The sequence below is a fragment of the Petromyzon marinus genome, unplaced genomic scaffold, assembly GCF_048934315.1.
Source record: "Petromyzon marinus isolate PM22_M1 ecotype Great Lakes invasive population unplaced genomic scaffold, UKy_Petmar_22M1.pri1.0 PM_G_Scaffold_97, whole genome shotgun sequence".
NCBI lineage: Eukaryota > Metazoa > Chordata > Hyperoartia > Petromyzontiformes > Petromyzontidae > Petromyzon > Petromyzon marinus.
In genome coordinates, this window is record NW_027423054.1 from 403,176 (window position 1) to 429,323 (window position 26,148).

A 26,148-nucleotide genomic window follows, 5' to 3' on the forward strand; every position below is an offset into this window, starting at 1 on the left:
AGTGCACTGTGTGTGGGAAGACATTTCCAGATTCATCTACTCTTAAAACACACCAGAGAACACATACGGGAGAGAAACCCTTCAAGTGCAGTGTGTGTGTGAAGGCATTTTCAGATTCATCTACTCTTAAAAAACACCAGAGAACACACACGGGAGAGAAACCCTTCAAGTGCAGTGTGTGTGTGAAGCCATTTTCAGATTCATCTGCTCTTAAAACACACCAGAGAAAACACACAGGAGAGAAACCCTTCAAGTGCAGTGTGTGTGACAAGGCATTTGCATGGCCATCAGTTCTTCAGACCCACCAGAGAACTCACACAGGAGTGAAACCCTTCAGGTGCAGTGTGTGTGGGAAGGCATTTTCACGGTCATCTGCTCTTAAAACACACCAGAGAACACACACGGGAGAGAAACCCTTCAAGTGCAGTGTGTGTGGGAAGCCATTTTCAGATTCATCTGCTCTTAAAACACACCAGAGAACACACACAGGAGAGAAACCCTTCAAGTGCAGTGTGTGTGGAAAGGCATTTTCAGATTCATCTCATCTTCAAAGACACCAGAGAACACACACGGGAGAGAAACCCTTCAAGTGCAGTGTGTGTGGGAAGACATTTTCAGATTCATTTGCTCTTAAAACACACCAGAGAACACACACGGGAGAGAAACCCTTCAAGTGCAGTGTGTGTGGAAAGGCATTTTCAGATTCATCTACTCTTAAAAAACACCAGAGAACACACACGGGAGAGAAACCCTTCAAGTGCACTGTGTGTGGGAAGACATTTTCAGATTCATCTGCTCTTAAAACACACCAGAGAACACACACGGGAGAGAACCCCTTCAAGTGCACTGTGTGTGGGAAGGCATTTGCACAGTCATCTGCTCTTAAAAAACACCAGAGAACACACACGGGAGAGAAACCCTTCAAGTGCAGTGTGTGTGAGAAGACATTTTCAGATTCATCTGCTCTTAAAACACACCAGAGAACACACACGGGAGAGAAACCCTTCAAGTGCACTGTATGTGGGAAGGCATTTGTACAGTCATTTGCTCTTAAAACACACCAGAGAACACACACGGGAGAGAAACCCTTCAAGTGCACTGTGTGTGGGAAGACATTTTCAGATTCATCTGCTCTTAAAACACACCAGAGAACACACACGGGAGAGAACCCCTTCAAGTGCACTGTGTGTGGGAAGGCATTTGCACAGTCATCTGCTCTTAAAAAACACCAGAGAACACACACGGGAGAGAAACCCTTCAAGTGCAGTGTGTGTGAGAAGACATGTTCAGATTCATCTGCTCTTAAAACACACCAGAGAACACACACGGGAGAGAAACCCTTCAAGTGCACTGTATGTGGGAAGGCATTTGTACAGTCATTTGCTCTTAAAACACACCAGAGAACACACACGGGAGAGAAACCCTTCAGGTGCAGTGTGTGTGGGAAGACATTTTCAGATTCATCTACTCTTAAAAAACACCAGAGAACACACACGGGAGAGAAACCCTTCAAGTGCAGTGTGTGTGGGAAGGCATTTGCACAGTCATCTGCTCTTAAAAAACACCAGAGAACACACACGGGAGAGAAACCCTTCAAGTGCAGTGTGTGTGAGAAGACATGTTCAGATTCATCTGCTCTTAAAACACACCAGAGAACACACACGGGAGAGAAACCCTTCAAGTGCACTGTATGTGGGAAGGCATTTGTACAGTCATTTGCTCTTAAAACACACCAGAGAACACACACGGGAGAGAAACCCTTCAGGTGCAGTGTGTGTGGGAAGACATTTTCAGATTCATCTACTCTTAAAAAACACCAGAGAACACACACGGGAGAGAAACCCTTCAAGTGCAGTGTGTGTGGGGAGGCATTTTCACAATCATCAAATCTTCAAGTACACCAGAGAACACAGAAGCATCAGAAGATCCACAAGGAGTACAGTCTGAAATCAGCTTGTGAAAGTCAAAGTGCCGCAATGAGCCCATCCCTCATGAAACACGAACCAGAAGAAAATCCGAGCTTGGACACTTTTAAAGTTATCGAGGTGAAATGTGAAGAGGTGAAGGTGAAGAGGGAAGAAGTGATGGTGAAGAGGGAAGAAGTGATGGTGAAGAGCGAAGAAGTGATGGTGAAGAGCGAAGAAGTGATGGTGAAGAGCGAAGAAGTGATGGTGAAATGTGAAGAAGTGATGGTGAAGAGTGAAGAAGTGAAGGTAAAATGTGAAGAAGTGATGGTGAAGAGCGAAGAAGTGAAGGTAAAATGTGAAGATGAAGATTCAAATCCAAAATGGGACCTTCACATCGATGGAGGCAACGTGAAGCAGGAGGAGAATTCTGACTGTGAGGCAGAGCGAAGCAACTCCCAGCAGTTTGTGGAAGTGGAGGTGTGGGTGGACTTCCTCCGAGACAATACAAAGTCAAGTGGAGACCCGGTAGATGTGTAAGCCAGAGACGATGTCGCTCCAATAGATGCACCTTTGTCACAGGCCTTTAATGACAAGAACGTGAAGTTGAACACTTTGTGGGCCCATTGGTTGGGTAGATCTGTAACCAGGAGCGAGAGACAATAAACTCCCAAGCATTCACTATGTTATAACAATGGTATTTACACGGTGCTTGCTTTATCGCCTCAGCAACTCAAAGTTTCGTGTCGTACCTCGTCTGAAACACTCGAAGAGCATCCCCAAGTAGCAGCTGCCCCTGTGTGGCACAAGGTGGTGGCCCTGCACCGGCCTGCATGTGGACAAGAGCCTGTCAGTAGGGGGCGATGATTGATGCGTCATCTCGGTTGTGTAGTTTGTAGGCAATCTTGATTCGAAGCTTTCGTGACTGCAGGAATCCACACTCTTGAGTTCTTTCGGTAAAGTCACCACGTGGGTAGAAACATAACAGATCACGGCGTTTAGATCACAACACAAGCAATCATCATCAGGTGGGACACCCACAGCAAAAGAAACTGCTGAAGTAGTAGGCGCCTACTCCAGCAGTTTCCTCTTATTGCTGCTGTGCTTGTCCCACCTGATGACGATTGCTTGTGTTGCCATCGAAACGCCGTGATCTATTATTTGTAGCGTAATGTTTAGAATTTGCTACATTTTGACCCAGACGCCAGCATGCAACGGCCTACTCGTTTTGAATGACGCAACATTAGTACGGTGTACATACACTGTTAAGCAGACGGTGCGTATTTGTAAAATAACTTCTTATTAATACGATGTTATGTGATGCAGTCAATTTCGCTGCAGTAATTCAATGTTGTTAATATGCCCGTCAAGGATTTAGAATGAATGCTTGTCTGATTGTGCGCGTGCATGTAACATTTTGTCTGAGGGTCAAATATTGACTAAGTGATGTTAAGACAAAGTGTGTGTGTGTTTCGGAAGTAACCTGTACAGAGAACTCGGGTGAGACCCGTTGTTCTTGTGATACAGGTCAAAGGGTACTTTTGTGGTTCACGAAGCGTCTGCCTCTGGAGCAACTCATTGTCTTTGAAATAGGGAGCACGCTCGGATCATTCATCAGTTACAAGGCATACCACTTGAAAGTTAAACGTATAGGAGGAGATACATTCTCTACAACACGAATTGTAGTTTTGTCTTACGTGTTGACGTAGATTTTGTCTAAGACTATGAATGCTCCTTGCTGATTGACGTCTGGATGTTCGTTACCTATCGCTTGAAGCAAACCCCACTGCTGTTGTTGAGACGCTGTGCACCAATAAGGGTCCAACACATTGACGGCCTTCAGGCCAGGAAAGTCACAACATTTGCACACGAAGGACGCATTCACACAAGTACCCCATGTCCGTTTTGAAGTTTTAAAATGAAACATCTTTGAATTGTGTTGTGTTTTGAATTAGATGATTTTATTTCTTCATTAAAAGCTTGTATCAATTTACATCTGGAAGACTTCATTGAAAGGGACATTTCGTGTGAATTTTCTCTCGTCATTAAGTAGATGGCCTTGCCGGGGGTTCGGTTCAATGTGGACACAAACAGTGTACACACACACAGTGTATACACACACACAGTTTATACACAGTGTACACACAGTGTATACACACAGTGTACACACACACACAGTGTACACACACAGTATATACACAGTGTACACACAGTGTAGACACAAACAGTGTACACACACACTGTACACACACAGTGTATACACACAGTGTACACACACACTGTGCACACACAGTATACACAAACTGTACACACACAATGACCGGTGTGCATACAGCACGGATCGGACTGGAGATTTCACACGGCACAAGAGAACTCACACGGGAGAGAAACCCTTCAAGTGCACTGTGTGTGGGAAGGCGTTTTCACGGTCATTTGTTGTTAAAAAACACCAGAGAACACACACGGGAGAGAAACCCTTCAAGTGCACGATGTGCGGGAAGGCGTTTGCACAGTCATCACATCTGCAAAGACACCAGAGTACACACACAGGAGGGAAACCCTTCAGGTGCACTCTGTGTGGGATGGCGTTTGCACAGTCACATCTTAAAGTACACCAGAGAACACCGAAGCATCAGAAGATCCACAAGGAGTGCAGTCTGAAATCAGCTTGTGAAAGTCAAAGTGCCACCATGAGCCCATCCCTCATGAAACACGAACCGGAAGAAGAGGTGATGGTGAAGAGGGAAGAAGTGATGGTGAAGAGCGAAGAAGTGAAGGTGAAATGTGAAGATGAAGATTCAACTCCAAAATGGGACCTTCACATCAATGGAGGCAACGTGAAGCAGGAGGAGAATTCTGACTGTGAGGCAGAGCAAGGCAACTCCCAGCAGTTTGTGGAAGTGGAGGTGTGGGTGGACTTCCTCCGAGACAATACAAAGTCAAGTGGAGAACCGGTAGATGTGTAAGCTTGAGACGATGTCGCTACAATAGATGCACCTTTGTCACAGGCCTTTAATGACAAGAATGTGAAGTTGAACACTCAGTTTCTAGGTTCTACCTGCAGAGTAAGGGCGAGCGGCCAGTCTTTGTGGACCTGTGGGTTGGGTAGATCTCTAACCAGGAGCGAGAGACAATAAGCCCCCAAGCATTCACTATGTTATAATAATTGCATTTACACGGTGCTTGCTTAACCGCCTCAGCAACTCGAAGTTTCCTGTCGTACCTCGTCTGAAACACTCGAAGAGCATCCCCAAGTAGCAGCTGCCCCTGTGTGGCACAAGGTGGTGGCCCTGCACCGGCCTGCATGTGGACAAGAGCCTGTCAGTAGGGGGCGATGATTGATGCGTCATCTCAGTTGTGTAGTTTGTAGGCAATCTTGATTCGAAGCTTTCGTAACTGCAGGAATCCACACTCTTGAGTTGTTTCGGTAAAGTCACCACGTGGGTAGAAACATAACAGATCACGGCGTTTAGATCACAACACAAGCAATCGTCATCAGGTGGGACAACCACAGCAAGAGAAACTGCTGAAGTAGTAGGCGCCTACTCCAGCAGTTTCTTCTTCTTGCTGCTGTGCTTGCCCCACCTGATGACGATTGCTTGTGTTGTCATCGAAACGCCGTGATCTATTATTTGTAGCGTAATGTTTAGAATTTGCTACATTTTGACCCAGACGCCAGCATGCAACGGCCTACTCGTTTTGAATGACGCAACAATAGTACGTTGTACATACACTGTTAAGCAGACGGTGCGTATTTGTAAAATAGCTTCTTATTAATACGATGTAACGTGATGCAGTCAATTTCGCTGCAGTAATTCAATGTTGTTAATATGCCCGTCAATATGCCCGTCAATAATTTAGAATTAATACTTGTCTGATTGTGCGCGTACATGTAACATTTTATCTGAGGGTCACACATTGAATAAGTGATGTTAGGACAAAGTGTGTGTGTGTGTTTGGAAGTAACCTGTGCAGAGAACTCAGGTGAGACCCGTTGTTCTTGTGATACAGGTCAAAGGGTACTTTTGTGTTTCACGAAGCGTCTGCCTCTGAAGCAACTCATCGTCTTTGAAATAGGGAGCACGCTCGGATCATTCATCAGTTACAAGGCATACCACTTAAAAGTTACACGTATAGGAGGAGGTACATTCTCTACAACACGAATTGTAGTTTTGTGTTACGTGTTGACGTAGATTTTGTCTAACTGGGACTAGAAATGCTCCTTGCTGATTCACGTCTGGATGTTCGTAACCTATCGGTTGAAGCAAACCCCACTGCTGTTGTTGAGACGCTGTGCACCATTTAAGGGTCCAACACATTGACGGCCTTCAGGCCAGGAAAGTCACAACATTTGCACACGAAGGACGCATTCACGCAAGTACCCCATGCTCCGTTTTGAAGTTTTAAAATGAAACATCTTTCAATTGTGTTGTGTTTTGAATTAAATGATTTTATTTCTTCATTAAAAGCTTGTATCAATTTACATCTGGAAGACTTCATTGCAAAGGACATTTCGTGTGAATTTTCTCTCAACGTTAAGTAGATGGCCTTGCAGGGGGTTCGGTTCAATGCGGACACAAACAGTGTACACACACAATGTACACACACTGTACACACACAGTGTACACACACACAGTGTACACACAGTGTACACAAACAGTGTACACACACAGTGTACACAAACTGACACAGCGACACACAGTGACAAAAACAAAGATACAAAGATCCCCCATATAGCCTTAGACTGTAGGGGCAAGTGCTGTTAGCGAGCACCTATGAAGGCCTGAACAGTACACGAGGGGGTGGGCGGCCAGCACCACGCCCGACCGCCTTTGTCTCCCTAGTGGCAATGTTTACACACCGCACCAGGTACTCATTTTAGGCTGAGTCGACCTAAGGGAAGCCCGGGACCGGTTCAGATAATCGTCACTGGTGTTGGCCGTGAGCGGGAATCGAACCCGGGTCGCCAGGTTCATAGTGCAGCGCGCTAACCGCTACACTATCGCTCCCCACACACAGTGACACACAGCGACACACACAGTGACACACAGTACACACACACAGTGTACACACACAGTGTACACAAACACAGTGACACACAGTGTACACACACACAGTGTACACAAACAGTGACACAGCGACACAGTGACACACAGTGACACACGTGGTGTCAATAAAGTTACAGACACCACGTGGTGTCAATAAAGTTACAGGAACTGCGTGGTGTCACTAAAGTTACAGCCACCACGTGGTGTCAGTAAAGTTTACAGCCACCACGTGGTGTCAATAAAGTTACAGCCACCACGTGGTGTCAGTAAAGTTTACAGCCACCACGTGGTGTCAGTAAAGTTTACAGCCACCACGTGGTGTCAATAAAGTTACAGCCACCACGTGGTGTCAATAAAGTTACAGCGGCCTAGAGGGGCGGACCGCGAAGCCTCCTCGGCGAAAACTTCGTGCCGGTAAAACCCCTCACACCCCTTAGGCAGGGATCCCCTTGACCCCTCACACCCCCTAGGCAGGGATCCCCTTGACCCCTCACACCCCCTAGGCAGGGATCCCCTTGACCCCTCACACCCCTAGGCAGGGATCCCCCTATGGGCAGTGTTGAGTCTATGGTGCAGTGTTGAGTCTATGGGTAGTGTTGAGTCTATGGTGCAGTGTTGAGTCTATGGTGCATTGTTGAGTCTATGGACAGTGTTCAGTCTATGGTGCAGTGTTGAGTCTATGGTGCAGTGTTGAGTCTATGGTGCAGTGTTGAGTCTATGGTGCAGTGCTGAGTCTATGGGTAGTGTTGAGTCTATGGTGCAGTGTTGAGTCTATGGTGCAGTGTTGAGTCTATGGGCAGTGTTGAGTCAGTGGGCAGTGTTGAGTCTATGGGCAGTGTTGAGTCTGTGGGCAGTGTTGAGTCTATGGGCAGTGTTGAGTCTATGTTGCAGTGTTGAGTCTATGGTGCAGTGTTGAGTCTACGGGCAGTGTTGAGTCTATGGTGCAGTGTTGAGTCTACGGGCAGTGTTGAGTCTATGGGTAGCAGTGTTGAGTCTATGGTGCAGTGTTGAGTCTTTGGTGCAGTGTTGAGTCTATGGTGACGTGTTGAGTCTATGGTGCAGTGTTGAGTCTATGGTGCAGTGTTGAGTCTATGGTGTAGTGTTGAGTCTATGGTGACGTATTGAGTCTATGGTGCAGTGTTGAGTCTATGGGCAGTGTTGAGTCAGTGGGCAAACGTACAAAATCAGCAGGGGATCAAATACTTTTTTCCCTCACTGCAGTAGAGACGATGAGACGAAGGGGTGTATCTACTTCATGTAGCAGAAGGTTTCAACGAGAACTGTTTGGTTTGATCAATTAATGTGGTTGAATCAGAAATGATTTTGTTGGATTGTATGACGAGGCTGTTGGTGGGATCTCTTTTTATTTTTGTATAGCTACCATCGTTGAGTAATTCTTGAATTTTGTTGTTATATTGTATTTTATCCACGATGACAGTGGCATTGACCTTGTCGGCTGAGAGGATGACAATGTCATCCCTCTTTTTTAATTCATATAATAATCAGATTTGATTATTTTTATATATTTATTCTTATTTAAAAATAATCAAATTTGATTAGTTACATACTAAAGGAAAATTTATTTATTATTTAAAATAATCAAATGTGATTATTTGTAAGTTTTATTAATTATTATTATAAAATAATAAAATTTGGTTATAAAGAAAGGCGAAATTATTAATTAAATATTTCTGCCTTGATTTATTATGTTAAAGTGATCGAAATTGGGCAATTATTTTATTATTTATTAATTATTATTTAAAATAATCCAATTTGATTATTTTAACTTATAATGGATATTCATTTATTATTTAAAAAAATAATCAAATTTTATTATTTTAATTTATAAATTTTTACTTATTTAATCTTATTTTTAAAATAATCAAATTTGGTTTTTATTTATTCTTATTTAAAAGTAATCAAATTTGATTTTTTTAAATTTATTTTTATTTATTTATAATGATTTTACAATAATCAAATTTGAGTATTTTTATTTATCATTTTTATTATTATTTATTTAATATTATAAAAATATAATCAAATTTAATTGTAGTCTGAGTCCGACCTAGGGGGAGGCCCACGACTGCTTCAGATCTCCGTCGCCGGCCCCAGTCGGCCGAGAGAGGCGTCACGTGACGAGTGGCTGTGGGGTCACACCAAGCCGCGCGAACATCGCCAGAGGACACATCGATCCGAGAATCGATGTCACGCGTTGGAATCGCCCCGCCGCCGCCCGCTGCTGCTGACGCTCGGCGATCCGCGCGGGCGTCGGTTTCGAGCGACAGGATCGCAAATCGATTCCCTCCGGCGCTCTACGCCACCACGACGATGTCGACCACTGCCGCCGCCTCCTCCCCCCGGCACGCGGCCAAGCGCCTGGGAGTCAATGGCGAAGGCAACGACCGCGTCCAGGCGGGCGCGATGGTGAGCGTCAGTGATGAGCGACTTGACGAGGTGTTTTTATAACGAGAAGATGTTTCTTTTACTCCTCCTCGCCCAGAGCCTCGTTGTGAGGCCTGGGCCAGAGGCTTCACTCAGGCGACGTGCCACCACCACCACCAGCCGTGTTTATATTATTTAACGTGATTGTTTAGCTTTGTAACTCGCACATTCCAGTGCCGTTGCGAAGAGCTTCTCGTTGTTGGTGTTGGGGATGGACCACGCGGACCACAGCATCGCTAGGCTCTGCTTACGTTCAGTAAAACGCGTTTTGGTAAACGTGGATTTCGTGTTCGTTAACACTTTGGGCTATTTCCAGTGTAATTTTTTTAGACGGCGTTTTCTCTTCTAAGGGTGTGTATTCTCTTTGCACTGAACGTTAAAATACTAAAATAATAAAAAAATATAAAACAATAAAAACATTCGTGATTGCAGTAATTCATATTCTTAGCTCTTTCGGTAAAGTCACGTTGAAGGGAAACAATAAAGTAATAAAATATATATAAAACAATAAAAATTATCACTATTGTTTTATATATTTTATTATTTTATTGTTTCCCTTCAACGTGACTTTACCGAAAGAGCGAAAAATAAAAAAACATTGCCTACCAGGAGAGATTCGTTCATGAGGCTATCCACATATACAACAAGCACAGAGACAATTTCAACCGAGAAGATGGATTCTGGCTTAGAAATCATTGGAAGGATTTGATAAATCATTTCGGGTCTTAATTGATTGTTCACGCATATGGTGACTTTCAGACCGCATCCATTATTTTCCTCTCCCCCCTCTTTTCCGAACATAGATGGACTCATATTCTTAGTTTTTTCGGTAAAGTCACGTTGAAGAGAAACAACAAAATAATAAATATATAAAACAAACAAAATTCTCACGACGTTTCGACCATAACGACCATTTGAGTTATGGTCGAAACGTCGTGAGAATTTTTTATTGTTTTATATATATTTTATTATTTTGTTGTTTCTCTTCAACGTGACTTTACCGAAAAAACTAAGAATATGAATTACTGCAGTCACAAAAGCTTTAAATCAAAATAGATGGACTCGTCCATCTGAATAACTGCCAAATCGCTCTCCGTGGTGCTGACGTTAAAAAAATAAAAAAACGCCACTTTTTTTCAAAATTTCTTGCTGTGGTTTTCACACCTGATGATGATTGCTCGTGTTGCAGTCGAAACGTCGTGAGAATTGTATTGTGTTTATATTTTTATTATTTTATTGTTTCCCTTCTACGTGGTGACTTTACCGAAAGAACCAAGAATATGAATCCCTGCAGTCACGAAAGCTTTAAATCAAAGGTTAAAATACTAATGAAGTTAAAATACCAATGTGTTAAATGTCCCACGCGATGGCGTCGTAGGGTAGCTCTTCGACCCTCCCCAATATGTTTAAACACTTTGTGGAATAATAAAACTTTACAGCGTCTACAAAAGCGCACCTGGCGGTGGGGGATGCGAGTTCCAGAGTTTATAACTCGAGGGCCGTTTAGATTTAAAGTTAAACTCGCGAACGTTCTTAGCGATTACTGAAATGATGGCACTGAGCTATGGCCACTTTTTTGCCAAACGGATGGAGATTTAAAAAGCCCTTTAATGCAAGTGTCTGCATCTGCTCCGATATCACTTGCCGGCGATGTCAGCCGTGGCTCCGCAAACGAACTTGTATCTCCCGGTTCATAGTGGAACGCGCGTTGAAAGCACTGCACCACTTTACCATGTCTGTCTGAAATGTTTTGCTCCGGATGACCGCTGCAAAGTATGATCTGTGTTTTTATTTAGCGTGCTGATCTTAAAGGTGCATTGAAAAATGTGATACTCCGGCTGATGCTCCTGTTGTTGTGGAGTGACTCATGCAGCCAGCTGTGGCTCTAGGGTTTGGTGTTACATGTTGTTTATGTGGTTTATTGTTAAACATTCGGTCACAGTCCCCGTGATCACTGTTACATTGCATTTATGGCTTTATTTTGGTGATTTTGAAAAAGTTTTATGGTTTGGCCATGTTTTGTTGTAGTACGGAGTTAGACTGATGTCCTTAATCTTAGTTGTCTTGTGGTTGTTGTTATTTGACTTGCATCCCACTGGGATTTTTGCACACAACGTTGGTGTACGGTGCTATTTCAGGAATATTTTGATGTTTTTTTTTTTACTGGATTTTCTGTTTGCACAGTCACACGTAGTCACTTTAAGATGTTTTTCTTGGTCGTGTTTTTGTTTTTTTGTTTGTTGCGGTTGCACCTGATTCAAGAGCCGAATGGCTCACAGGGCTATACCAAATAAATGAAACTGAAAACTGTCTTCTCGGTATAGGAGGAAACAACAGCTTTGCACAATAGTCGTGTTGAGTTTGCTTCCTTGCCGACGTGCACAGGACACGTTTGAGGACCCACACAAGCCCCCACCGTCGGCTGTGGTTCACGTGCGGGGACTCTCGGACACAGCCCTCGAGTCGGACCTCGTGGAGGCCGTGCGGCACTTTGGCCTAGTCAGGTGACCAGTCGGTGGTGACCGTTGCCCGCATGGGGAAGGAAGCTGTATTATTATTGTTATTATTGTTGTTTACCGAAAAAAACAAAGATTTATTCCTGCAGTCACGAAAGCTTCGAACCAAGTTTAAACCGCCTCTACGGGGAGGTATAAGGTCTGTATCTTTGTCTCTGTCTTTGTGTTGTCTTGTGTTGTCTGTGTGTTGTCTCTGCTTGTGTATCTGCCTTTGTGTCTGTGCTTGGATTTGTTTATCTGTGCTGTCTCTGCCTGTGGGTAGGTCTTGGTGCTTCCGAATGTTTGCTGCCGTGCTCCACTTTGCTCTATGCATACCTCATGCTAAAATGTCCCATTGTCTCTCAGCCTTGCCTTCTCATGCAAATATGTCCCATTGTCTCTCAGCCTTGCCTTCTCTGCCTATTTAAGACGACTTCATTGTGTGCTTGTACCTATGCTGGTCCGCTCTACTTGAATGTCTGTGTGTGTGTGCCGTCTGTATCTTAAATTTCATACTTAACTTGCAATTTAGCAATCTTTGAAATAACGTAATCAACCAGGCTTTGCGTTAATTGTGTTTTGACCGACCGTCTGTGTTGCTTCATATGGTTTCCAAATTCTGCTAAACTCTTGTCTGTTTGGTATGCTTCTCTCTCTGTGTCCCCTATTGTGTCGGTGTTAGTTCCCCCTACTTGGGTGTCTGTATATACATCTGAGGTTATGTTTCCCCTCTCTCGTAAATTTAGCTCTTCTTTACCTGATGATGGCTGCTTGTGTTGTAACCGAAACGTCGTACGCTATTATGTTATTTTATTATTTCTTATTTATACGTGACTTTACCGAAAAAAACAAAGATGATTGTTATTATAGTTATTATTATTGGTGTTATTATTGTTATTATTATTGTTGTTGTTATTATTGTTGTTATTGTTATTATTGTTGTGGTGGTGGTGTTTGCGGACGTGGAGTGAACGTAGACCTTGGAAATTCGAGTATTACCAATTTTCGGTTCAACAACTCAAGAAATTGCATAACACGAAAATACTCGATGGTTCTTAAGCACGGGGTGGGAGATGCCCTTCCTGGGGGTGCAAGACATGCCAGATTATTTTTTACAAGGTAAATCATCGAAACACATTGAGCACGGGCACGTAAGCACCGCTACTTTGTTCCATCAAACCTCTAAATTAATAAACATTGTACATTTAAAAAAAAAAATATTGAGAACCAAAGGGGGGGTGGCAAGGCTGCAGGTTAAAGCTCAAGAACCACTTCCGTAAATAAAAAGTCGTGGCCGCGTGTGGCGGTGGACGAGAGGGCGCGGCGTTGCCCACGTCACGGCGTGATCGGCGACGCCGTGCGTGGCTTACTCGGGGCCTTTACAGCCTGAAGTGACCAACCAAAAACCGCTTCATCTTCTTTGGGGTTCTTTCGGTAAAGTCACCACGGCGTAGAATGAGAATAAAATAATAAATCGATCAAAATTAAAATAACACGATAAAATTCTCACGACGTTTCGGGCCACAACACAAGCGGCCTTCATCAGGTGAAGGGACGAGACTGCCAAACTGAAATAGGACAGTCTCGTCCCTTCACCTGATGAAGGCCACTTGTGTTGTGGCCGAAACGTCGTGAGAATTTTATTGTGTTATTTTATTAATTTATTATTTTATTCTCATTTTACGCGACTATACCGGAAGAACCAAAGAAGATGAATCCTTGCAGTCACGAAAGCTTTAAATCGAAACAAAAACCGTTTGTTTTTCAATTTCCCCAAGTCACGAATTCCCTCCGAATTAAAGTGCCGCTGCTGCTTTTGTTGTGCCGTCTGACAAAAGCGGCACACGTTCAACTGTGATTAGTAACCGTGTTAAAAATTAATATCTCGTATTGAAATGGTGCACACACGTACCTTGTTTATGTACGTTTGAAGAGGCTTCGTTTGTCAGGTGATACATCGACAGAAGAAGACTACATTACCCTCAAGATGTATTTTAAATATAATTATATTCTTACAGTACATTCAATTCCAACGTACTACACTGCCAAACTGAAATGGGACGTAGCATCTAACCTGCATCCAACCAGTCTCCACTCCGTTGCATGCATTGAAACATTTCTTGAGATCAAATGAGGTGACTTGGAGCAGACCAACCTCGTGTTTAACATTAACAACAGGCATGCGTTTTAAAGTCGGCCACATCTTTGAATAACGGCACTCGTTTGAATCGCTCCCTCCGTGCAGCTTCGTGGTGATGATACCCAAGACGCGGCAGGCGCTGGTGGAGTTTGAAGACCCGGAGAGCTCCCGCAGCTGCGTCGACTACTCGTCCAAGGGCTCCGTCTACGTGTGCGGGCAGCCGGCCTACTTTAACTTCTCTACCAGCCAGAAGCTTTGGCGCCCTGGCGTCCCGGGGGACAACGGCAACAGCAACCACATCCTGCTCTTCACCATTCTCAACCCCATCTACCCCATCACCACGGTGGACATTGTTACACTTACAGCAGCTGGACATTAATGTGTGAATAGTTTGTCGGGTGTGCCACGCACACACGCGCATGTTTCATTTATACGAGTGAAATTATGTCCGTTTTGGATTACAGTGAATGGCTTTGCTAAGGAAATTACATTGATCCTTTGGTTCATTTGAGGCAATTGAAGTCGTGTTTTTTGTTTGTGCTTTGAAGTCTACCAATGGCATTGAATAAAAAACAATATATAGACCTAATGTTGATTTTGGAAAGCGTTGATGTCCTGTATGGCTCGATCTTAAAAATTCACTGGAAAAAAAGCTTTTCAAATTTACTTGGTAATGCGTGCAAAATCACCTCGCTGCATTTGTGTGCTCCATGTGGTCCTGCAGGATGTGCTTTACAACATTTGCAAACCATTTGGGCCTCTGCAACGCATTGTTATCTTCAGGAAGAATGGCCTGCAGGCCTTTGTGGAATATCCTTTCAACGAAATGCATAACCGTAACGATATGTCCGCCATTCACGTAATTTTACGTGTTATTTTGGAGATGCTAAATGTATTGTTTTTAAAATGAAATGGTCGTGTTTTCCTTAATTTTTGGCCACGTTTGTTTTGGTTGAGAGCGCCGAGAGAGCGAACTCATCTCTGAATGGAGCGGACATCTATTCGGGCTGCTGTACTCTTATAGTGGACTATGCAAGGGCAAGTACAACCGATACTTTGTACATTCACAAGTGTGTGCACCACAACCTGGGTTTTTTCACCCGCAGACCAAAGATTTCATTTAATATTCTGAATTGACCACTTTGGTGAGCAAATAATGCTGAATACACACGGCAATTCATTGCTAGATGAGGGCTTCCGCACTCGATGCCTGTTGTGGGGGTTATTTGACTTGTGTGCGGGGTAAAGGAGTGTAGCATATATTGTGGCAGCATAGAAATACAATGCACCCAATGGATTTTACAGCTGCCCACCACACAGCCCCACAACCTACAACAACCCATTGTGCATGACGGGCATCCTTGCCATTGTCTAAAGTCAAACTTTTCCCAATTGATATTACCGTGTGAGGGTGGTTCTTATCTGAGCCAGTGCCCTGAGCCAGTTAATGGAAAATTCGCATCCAGTGGGAAGGGTAGAGTTGGTTTTCAATTCGATTTTATTTGGTGACGGGTGATTAACATTCAGCCATAGGCTGCTTTGCGAGACCTGCAGAGTACCTGAGGGGAGATGTTACATTGTTAGCAGGAAATAAAATTACAGAACAGTAATAACGAATGCATCATTTTCATAACGGGGTTATGGCACTTCAACATTTTTGAGGTATACGATCAAGGCTAACGCTTTACAGTACACGAGGAACACTGCAAATAAATAATACCGAGTTAGGCAGAGCATGCCAAACTTATGTGCGATTAAACAAGTTTGGAATTTAAATAGGCCACCGAGGGATAGCGATTTTTATCTGCAAACACGAAGGGAGCTTGTTCCAACGAAGAGGGATAATCAACACGTGATCTTAAAAAAAAAAACTGGTGGCAGAAGGCCACTGTTTTCCCACAACTCCGATAAGCACGCTTTTGCTACGTACGGTGCGAAAGTTTAGCTTATCGTTGACTTGCTACGTGTGGCAGCTCTTATTCATTCATCTCCCAGGAAGTTAAGGGTTGCGTTAAGTACCTCGGCTTTACCGCAAGTTGCGTGCCGTAATTGTCTCAGGGGTAATGACCGCTTAATAATTATTAAGCTTGTAAATTTTAAATGGTTCTAAAGTTTCGATTTAAAGCTTTCGTGACTGCAAGGATTCATCTTCTTTGGTTCTTTCGGTAAAGTCACCACGTAGAATGAGAATAAAATAATAAAATAAAACAATAAAATTATCGCGACGTTTCGGCCACAACACAAGGTCGGGACGACAGGTTTGTTCCTTTCACCTGAAGAAGGCCACTTGTGTTGTGGCCGAAACGTCGTGAGAATTTTATTGTTTTATTTTATTATTTTATCCTCATTCTACGTGGTGACTTTACCGAAAGAACCAAAGAAGGTTCTAAAGTTATATAATTTTTTCCCAGCATCTATGCCCTATATGCTGGCCACGAATAATGTTTATCTTTTCCCCCTGCTGTGTCCTCTTTACAGGCGACGCGTCTGAATGTGTTTAAAAATGACTCTGAGACCTGGGACTTCACCAACCCTGGCCTCAAGCAAGGTAAGACCAATATTGAGCATATCAGAGCCGCGCTCTCTCGACAGCTGGTGGTGGTGAGCCCTCGGGTGTGTGGGGGGGGGGGGTGACGTTTTTAACGCAAGGGCTGGGGGTGTGCACGGCGTGATGAAACAGGCATTGACTTTCTGTACGCGGCCGGCTTTGCCGTGTTATACTTGAAGATCAGTGGCCAAGTAGAGGGGGAAGTTTGGAGCGTTCTCAAGAGGATAATGCAGCTTCTGCACTTGAGATTTTGGTTGCAGAAAAATGTCACACCTGCAGACACTTGGTTGTCTTGAAGCACATTGGTGTACTGTTTACAATCTACAGAACTTGGTCGTTGTCACAGGAAGTTATTTGAAACGCCATTCCCCTCTTTTGTATCAATCATGCAATCACTGCAATTGTGTAGAGCTGGTCAAGGTTATTTTCGTTTATACCTATCTTCTCCATATATATAAAAGGCAAAGTTGTGAATATGTGTGTCTGTTCAAAATGTTTAGCGTACTTCCCGACATGCAACAAACTGGAAATTTGCCATGTGGGTACTTTCCAGACTGTACACCGTGCAAACATTACACAAATACACTTTTGTTTTTTTTGGGGGGGGGGGGGAGCTCGATAATGCATTTATTTTTTGCACGGCAAGTGAGCTGTGACGTCAAATCTGTCACGTGACCCGTAGTGTAGCGGTTAGCGCTACGCTGCGCTACGAACCCGGCGACCCAAGTTCGATTCCCGCTCACCGCCACCAACTTTCACTGGCATATTTGAGATGCCAACTTTCACTGGCATATTTGAGGTGGACATTGCACGTTGCGTTTTTATATTTTGTAGGGTTGAGAAACCTTGACTGCGTTATGTGGTGTCTGGGTACTAAGCGGAGAAGCTTAGAGGATGTCAGAAAAGCCGATATTTACGATTGAAAATATCACTTATTATAAAGTAACCCTTTTAATTTGGTACGATTGAACCTGAACAGGAAAATGGTATCTTTGTCCCGAGTACATTGTGTGTACGCACAGATATTAGTTTCCGAAGAGGTAAGTCTCGCCACTTTATCAAGGGAGCTTCAGGGACACGGTGCGGTTTGATTTTATCGCCAAATTTTCGTAAACGTTTCGAAGGGTATTTTCCTCACTCCCAACATCAACGCTACAAGGAGCATCTGCGAGCATTGCCGCACACAGAAGCACACGGAGGCAATTTGCAAGCAACACACGAGCAATCAAGCGCCCGGCAGCCAACAGCCACCGACGTGAACGGCGACGACACGAACGGCGACATTGGCGACATCCTCGTCGGCACTTGGGAGGCACCGGGGACCAAGCAACCAACACGCCGCCGCCGCTGTGACACGCACGGCCGACCCGCGCCCCCCCACGCCTGCAGCGCCACGTCACGGAACACTCGGCGCAGCACGCCGCGTCCGCTGCACCGCAACCGCCACGTGCCGCTTGGCAGAGGCCATCGGATAACCCGCGTCCAGCCGCAGGCACCGGGGGACACGGCGCTGACAGACCGGCAAAGCACCGGCACCACCGCGAAGAAGCCGGGAGCGACGAAAGCCCGCATTCACCGCGAACGGGACTTGGAAATAAGCCGAACGGAACGCGTGCCGATGCGTTTGGGGCTTAAAATCGCTCCGTTGGTGAGAATTTACCTCGACGCTCGTACGTTTAGACTGCCTTGCTAAAGTTTTGTTTGCAAACGAGGCTTTTGACATTGCAGATGCCAGACACAACGCATTTCGCATCGGTTTATAAGCGGCGATCTTTTTCATTTTAAAGGTTTGTAAGGCCCCGTCGCCCACTTAAGTGTCCCAATTTTAAGCCCCAAACCAAAAAGGGTCGCCGGAGAGCGAGAGGTGCGGTGGCACGGACAACGCGGGGGGGTCCATTTGTGCCGAGCGTGACTGCTGTTGGCGCAGGAAAGAAGGCGCCGGCCTTTCTGTTGCATCCTCCTCGCGATGGGTTGTCAGCCGCTGCCCAACTCTGGGCAACTTTGTGTTCCCGTCGAAGTGTAGACTGGGTAAGAAACGAGCGGGCATCGCAGGCGGCAACCACGGACACTCGCTGACGCCGCACCTCGGAACAATTTGTCGCGTGCATCTGTACACCTCCAATAAATTTTGTTTTTTCTTCTTCTTGCGATGAGCGTTTCTTTACGCGCTGTATTTTGTATGGTGCTCGTTATTTATGTTGCACCGTGTGAAATCTGCATTTTAAAAATACCGCCAATTGTTTTTATCGACAGACGCAGCGCGCCCCCGTGTGGAGTGTGCCCGGAATTTCTTAATGTGTTGGTCATGTGAATGTTCTGGGTGCAGAATGCATTTTTTGGATTGTCCTTATTTTGTGCAGCAATGAGCGCTTATGTTTCCCGTGGGTGAATTTGGTGATCGTTTTTTTGTTGTTTTCAGAGGACAATGCAGTGATGCCAGCGAAGCAAACGTCTCTCCTTGGCGACCATCCCAAAGCACACGCTTGCGGTGGTGGCGACTGTGGAGGTAATCCCCTTGTTGCGAATGCTATAATTTCGGTTTCCTTCAGCTTGCTGTCAGATTGAAAGAACCTGCTGCCTGTTGAGAACATTTCTTATTTGGAATTAGTGTTAAGGTGCATCCTAAAAACCTTTTTTTGCGATTAACAATTGCAACGTATGAGTTGCTTTGTGTTTTAAGAGACGATATTTCCAATAGCTATCAGATGTATTGGGTATTTAAAACAAGCTATGCTGAATAAGAGGTCTAGCTTGGTGGCCCTCAACCTAAAATAAAAACTAGTTTAGTCTATTCCCTAGGCAACTGAGTCTTCTGGACCAATGTTTTCCAGTGTCTCCAAGGAGTAGAGTGGTGATTCCTGGGTTACCTGACCTTATAGGAAAGGGCACACGTGTGTAAGATGATGGCTGTCATAAATCTGTTTTTCAGAGAAGTTTAGAGAGTTTCAGCTAGTTCACGATGCGTTTCCCCCTCTTGTGTGTTTGCGTCACAGGCCACCAGCAGCCACCACCACCGGGCGTCGACTACGGATCTGGCGGCGACGGCATGGGCGGTGGGGGAGGAATGGGCATGGGAGTAGGCATGGGCAACCAGGTTGGGCCCCAGGGTGGTACCCAGGGCCAGCACGTGCAGGCCATGATGAACCAGCAGGCCGACAACAAGGTCCTCATTGTGTACGACTTGGACGCCGAACGCTTCAACTGCGACCGCGTGTTTAACATCCTCTGCCTCTTCGGCGACGTGGAGAAGGTGCCTTCGCTGGGTGTTGCGCGCACCTGCTTTGAAATGAGTCCCCGTTTTTTTTCTTCCAAAGGTTCAACCGCGGTGCAATGCGTACGCACGCGTGTGGTGCACGTCGTGCGCTGATCGTGTTATATAAAGTGGGAGATTCACACGACCAAATTTGTTCACCGATTGACAACATACACATTTGGTCATTTTCTTTACAAAAATGTACCCAATGCGAAGTGTTCTTTGTGCATGTTTTCTAATGGCCCCTCGGCCAACACTTCACATTTCAACAATGCGTTACAACGAAACTTGTAGATATTTTCGTGCAAGATTGCGCGATGCTGAACCGTCTTACGGGTTGTTATTTTTGTAGGTTAAGTTCCTGAAGAGCAAGCCGGGAGCCGCCATGGTCGAGATGGGAGATCAGTACGCCGTGCACAGGGCGGTTTTTCACCTCAATATGTCTCAGATCTTTGGAAATAAAATCAACCTCTGGTGAGCCTTTTTGTTCCCGTGTTAAATTGGTAAATGTAACTCGTCATATCCTGTTAATGTAATTGGATACTGCTTTCCATTTAGAGAAGACAACTTTAGTAAATATTTAGTGCAAGTGACTAAATTTTAGGACGGTGAAAAAGAGAGCTGATGAATACCGTGAACGAAACACTTGTCACACAGCTCACGAGGACCCCGGTGACTTGCTGTCCAGAGCCTTTATTGAAGTGGCGAACATGAAATTTGGATTCTAGATTTGAAGCTTTACGGGGAGGGCCTTTATTGAAATAGCGAATGTGAAATTTGGATTCTAGATTTGAAGCTCTACGGGGAGGGCTTTCACCTATCTGTTAGAGCTTTCAACAGACAACGGGACAAGAAGTCAAAGCTCATCGAGACGCTGACCTTCCTCAAAAGATGCCGCGACAACAAGCTTAAAGGACGCGACCTGGGCTTGCTTTCTTCACTCCAACGCTGTCCTCTGGACAGTCCGGTCCCTTCACCTGATGAAGGCCACTTGTGTTGTGGCCGAAACGTCGTGATTTTTTGTTATTTTATTTTTTACCCACGTGACTTTACCGAATCGAACAAAAGAGCACGTGAAATTTGGAACGTGATAAAATAAAAACAGTTTCTTCGCGCTATTCCCTCCCTTCCGCCCTCGTCTCGGCAGCGTGTCGAGGCAGCGGTCGATTGTGCCGGGCCAGGCGTTCGAGCTGCTGGACGGCACCGACAGCTACAGGGACTACGCAGGTTCTCACAACTACCGCTACGCCAACAGCGAGAAGGCGGCGAAGAACCGCAACCAGCGTCCCACCGCGGTGCTGCACTTCTTCAACGCGCCCACGGACATCACGGCCGAGATGTTCGCGCAGGTCCGTGCCCCCGCCGCCCCTTCAGCCTGCTGCCAGCAGCGCAGAAGGGGAGCGCGTTCGGTTTCTTTAAAAGTTTTCCCAGGTGAAGCTTTTATAAATATTCAAGTCCAAAGTTTGCACGTGAAACAATCGTGGGTTTTTAAGATGAGCCTATTGATGTTGTGGAGTTTGTGGTGGCCAATGACACATTTCCTGTGACGGGACAAATGTAAAATGGTGTAATGTAGTTTCCTTTCAGCGGTTAAAACATAAGATGTATAAATAATGCAGTCGATGTTCCAAAGGGACTTTTTTGTTACAGACTAGACAACACCTCGCGTTAATTTGTCCTGTTTAATACATTACGATTCATATTCATTCGTATTCGAAAGGTTTATATTTCAGTCTTTGGACATTGTTTCTGCAAATGGTTGCATTCCCCCTGAGTCTATGCTTGGTGTTCACAATAATCTGAGCACTTTAAAAGACTGCTCCAAAGCTGGCGAATGTAAATTAAAAAATGGACAACGGGATTTGTGCCTGCAATTAAAATGACATCTCCCGAATGCTTTACCGGTGCACGTTAACTGTTACCAACTATAACGTGAACGCCGCCCGTTCTGTCCCCGCAGCTGTGCGACGAAATGTCGATTGCGAGGCCCCGCTCTTTCAAAGTGTTTTCTGGAAAAAGTAAGTCCCGCAAAGTATGTTTATTATTTATCTTACGTGTCATGGCACAGAATAAATCGTGTACTGTATTCTCCATGCAATCGTCGCTTGATTTACAGCACGACACCAGATGATCTGCAACGTGTGCTATGAGGCCATGCTCAAGAAACCCTGTGAGAAATTCTCTCCCGAGAGCAATCCTTGCTATTCACTCGCGCCCAGGCTGACTGGACCGTGTTAGCGTAGCCAAGGCATCGGACTGAAGCCTTCCTGCTGCAGAAATTCACCGACGACTGACACCACCCTTTAAACACGGCAAAGGGTTTCATATTCTTGGTTCTTTAGGTAAAGTCACATAGAAGGGAAACAACAAAATAATAAATATATACAAACACAGACAATTTCAACCGAGAAGATGGATTCTGGCTTAGCAATCATTGGAAGGATTTGATAAACCATTTCGGGTCTTAATTGATTGTTCACGCTTACGGTGGCTTTCAAACCGCATGCATTATTTTCGTCTCCCCCCTCCTCTTTTCAGAACATAGATGGACTCGTCCATCTGAACAACTGCCAAATCGCTCTCCGTGGTGCTAACGTTAAAAATAACCGCCACTTTTTTCAAATTTTCTTGCTGTGGTTTTCACACCTGATGATGATTGCTTGTGTTGCAGTCGAAACGTCGTGAGAATTTTATTGTTTTATATTTTTATTATTTTATTGTTTCCCTTCTACGTGGTGGTGACTTTACCGAAAGAACCAAGAATATGAATCCCTGCAGTCACGAAAGCTTTGAATCAAAATGGTGAAGGGCGTTGCGTTTTACACGACCCAAATGACTCCATGAGCGACGGTCCGTCCACGTGTCCAGCCGATAGGAGTGTGTCCGGCCTGACGGAGTGGGAGACCAAGAACGATGCCATGGAGGCTCTGGCGTGCATTAACCATCACCCCCTGAAGAACGCAAGTAAGTTGTGGGGTGTTGGCCATTTGTGTTGGTGCGATGACATTGAAGCGGTGCTGCATTATCGGCAAATCTTTGGTCGTACGCTCTGTTGAGCACCTAATGTTCAGATTTGGGGGGGGGCGCTTGTTATTACCATAGCACCATCTGTGTACACTGGCTGCCTAGCAGCCTTGGGTGAAATTGCAGGAAGTGAAAGCAGTTGTAGATTGTTGTATTATATATTAACAGGTTGTTATTTATGGGCGATTTGGATTTCGTTGTTGTTTGCATGTACAGAATGGGATTGTAAGTTGACATATCCAACCACTTTCACTTATCACAACTCAACGTTATCTTAGCTCCCTGAACGAGTTTGTTGACATCAACAAAGACCCTCCTAAGAATCGCTTCATTGTTTTAAGTTTTTGTGTGCTCCAGTGAAGACGTCATGTGGCTCCCCTGTTTTTATTTTCTCAGATGTTCCATACCTCTACACCCTCAAACTGTGCTTCTCCACTGCCCAGCCTTCATAGAAGACAACTCAACATGTTTCATGCCGTATTGAACGTCGGTGTCAACATCATTGTCACTTTGTGTACTATTTGTGAATGTCCCATCACTCTTGTTGAAAGTTAACCGTGGGTATAGGTCGAAAGTGCAATTTGACGCGTTTACATTTTAGTTGTCATTTTTTGGAGGATTAATTTAGATTTCTATATTGACTGCACCGAAAGATTTTAAAGGTCGCAGTGGAAATGAAGAATGTTGAAATTAAAATAATTATGATTAGTCTCCTTAACCTGCCGAGTTTGTCTGCCGTGTGCATTGCTATTTTGTCCATGAGCCCCAAACCAGATTTCACTTGGCAGTCCTCGGGTGCCGTAACTTTAGCGGCTCCAATTAATTTACAATTTGGGGGGGTTCTCAACTTGCTCATAGCCAAAGTTTTTGCTCCCACCACGAGTGATGCTCCTTTCTTGCTGTAGCCCATGGCACTAATATGCCCATTTAATTTCATAACGGAGAGCTCTGAAATAAATGCCAAAGAGACCCTTTTGGGGGGGGGCTGGTAAAAATATACCCCGACTCATTGAAAATCCCATTGAAAAACATGGGTTGCCATTCTGTACAGTGCGTGTATTTAGCAGGTTAATACGCTTGCAAATATAAACCCCAAGAGAAAATAGAACAGTGTTTGAAAATAAAAGTATGGAGAGATGCATGTTTGACATCGAACTGGAATCGATTGAACATGAGCGTGGAGACATGAAGGAAGTTGGGCATAGGGTAGGTGAGTGACTGTGTGGGTGGCTAGGTGAGTGACTGAGTGTGTGGGTGGCTAGGTGAGTGAATGAGTGTGTGGGTGGCTAGGTGAGTGACTGAGTGAATGAGTGACTGAATGTGTGGGTGGCTAGGTGAGTGACTGCATGAATGAGTGACTGTGTGGGTGGCTAGGTGAGTGACTGTGGGTGGCTAGGTGAGTGACTGAATGAGTGACTAAGTGTCTGTGTGGGTGGCTAAGTGAGTGAATGAGTGAGTGTGTGGGTGGCTAGATGAGTGACTGAGTGTTGGTGGCTAGGTGAGTGACTGTGTGGGTGGCTAGATGAGTCACTGAGTGAATGAGTGACTGTGTCTGTGGGTGGCTAGGTGAGTGACTGAGTGAATGAGTGTGTGGGTGGCTAAGTGAGTGACTGAGTGAATGAGTGACTGAGTGTGTGGGTGGCTAGGTGAGTGTGTTAATGAGTGTGTGTGGGTGGCTAGGTGAATGAGTGACTGAGTGTGTGGGTGGCTAGGTGAGTGAGTGACTGAGTGTGTGGGTGGCTAGGTGAGTGAGTGACTGAGTGTGTGGGTGGCTAGGTGAGTGAATGAGTGACTGTGTGGGTGGCTAAGTGAGTGAGTGACTGTGTGGGTGGCTAGGTGAGTGAATGAGTGACAGTGTCTGTGTGGGTGGGTAGGTGAGTGACTGTGTCTGTGTGGGTGGCTAGGTGAGTGAGTGTGTGGGTGGCTAGGTGAATGAGTGACTGTGTGTGTGTGTGTGTGGCTAGGTGAGTGAATGACTGAGTGTGTGGGTGGCTAGGTGAGTGAATGACTGAGTGTGTGGGTGGCTAGGTGAGTGACTGTGTGGGTGGCTAGGTGAGTGAGTGACTGAGTGTGTGGGTGGCTAGGTGAGTGACTGTGTGTCTGTGTGGGTGGCTTATCAGGGACGGGTCCCGTGTGGCCAGTGGTCAAGACCTGTACCTTGGCTGGGTCAGGTCAGACTAGCCTCCCCTAGGACCCCCTTAGCCGGAGGACCCCGAGACCCTAGCCCAGGAATAGGGCGAGTTAGACCGAAGCCGTACCTCCTCAGCTAGCAGCGGGTGAAGGGGCCGTTACCCCTTCAAGTAGAAGGCTGTATTGTATTGTGTTAAGCACCTTTGTAATAAATAAGCATTGCCTCTACCGATTCGTCTCTACGCTGTCTTAAAGAACCCACTACACATGTACAGGAATAACTCTTACGTCTTTAACCATTGAACTTGTTTTAAATACATATAAAAACTCTAAACATTTATCATGTGCACAGTATCGTAATTAAGGCGGGTACTGATACCCCAATAAAGTGCTCATATTTGGTCAGAGGAAAACCAATGCTCATTCGGTAATGCATCTCCATTGGAAGCATGTTATGATGACCTCCTACAGCGCTGTTTCACGAAGTGTTCCGTTTATCAAGAACGCATCCTGGCTGCCATAAGAGGCACGCAAAAAACTGAAGGCCGCCTGGGATCAAACTTACAAAATAAGCGGATGAGAGCAGGTTGGTGCGCTTTCGGAAAATGTAACTTGATAATGAAACGCAAGACCCAATCTAGATGTGACTCACTTGCAGCACTCCACTGCCCCTACTCCACACCCTCCACTCTCTCCTCCCTGGCTCCTGAACCCCTCTCTTACCTACATAGCCTCTTGTCACAGCAGCCCTTTTGCCCACTTCAGCAATTGTTTTCTTGCTGTGGTTGTCCCACCTGACGGCGGACGCTTGTTGCGTTGCGCCCGAAACGTCGCGGATTTAATTTATTTTATACCTACCACGTGACTTTAACTAAAGAACCAAAGAGCGAGGCCCAATGTTTAGAGCGTTAAAGGGTATGTAAAGCAAGGCCAAAGGCACGTAGAGGCACAACCATAAGATAACATAACACATTCTCCTGCGGAGGGAGGGAGCTGGTTGTAGGGACGTTGGGCTGCTCAGTCAATGGCCAGGGTCAACAATGGCGGCACCACCACGTGGTGCATTCAGCACAATACGCCCGACTGTGAGGGCGGGCGCAAGCCGGCGTGAGTAGGTGAAACGTTGAGTTTTATAAGGGCACCACGGGGTGACCAGCCCCTCCC

General features: G+C 45.3%; 1 protein-coding gene across 5 annotated transcripts; it reads left to right on the top strand.

Moving 5' to 3' along the window:
- Positions 1-7,276: 7,276 nt before the first annotated feature.
- Positions 7,277-25,212, top strand: LOC142922461 (heterogeneous nuclear ribonucleoprotein L-like). Of its 5 annotated transcripts, XM_076063265.1 has the most exons (14): positions 7,277-7,366; positions 9,006-9,376; positions 11,780-11,898; positions 14,135-14,372; positions 14,754-14,839; positions 14,971-15,067; positions 16,508-16,577; positions 18,997-19,083; positions 19,571-19,827; positions 20,183-20,304; positions 20,978-21,179; positions 21,791-21,848; positions 22,699-22,794; positions 23,251-25,212. In XM_076063265.1, the coding sequence occupies exons 2-14, from the start codon at positions 9,155-9,157 to the stop codon at positions 23,304-23,306; spliced, it is 1,710 nt and encodes a 569-aa protein (XP_075919380.1). In that variant the 5' UTR covers positions 7,277-7,366; positions 9,006-9,154; the 3' UTR covers positions 23,307-25,212. The 5 variants fall into 5 exon arrangements, with proteins under 5 accessions (XP_075919380.1, XP_075919384.1, XP_075919381.1 ...); XM_076063269.1 differs by lacking the exon at positions 11,780-11,898; XM_076063266.1 differs by lacking the exon at positions 11,780-11,898 and having other exon boundaries at positions 14,157-14,372.
- The last annotated feature ends 936 nt before the right edge of the window (positions 25,213-26,148 follow it).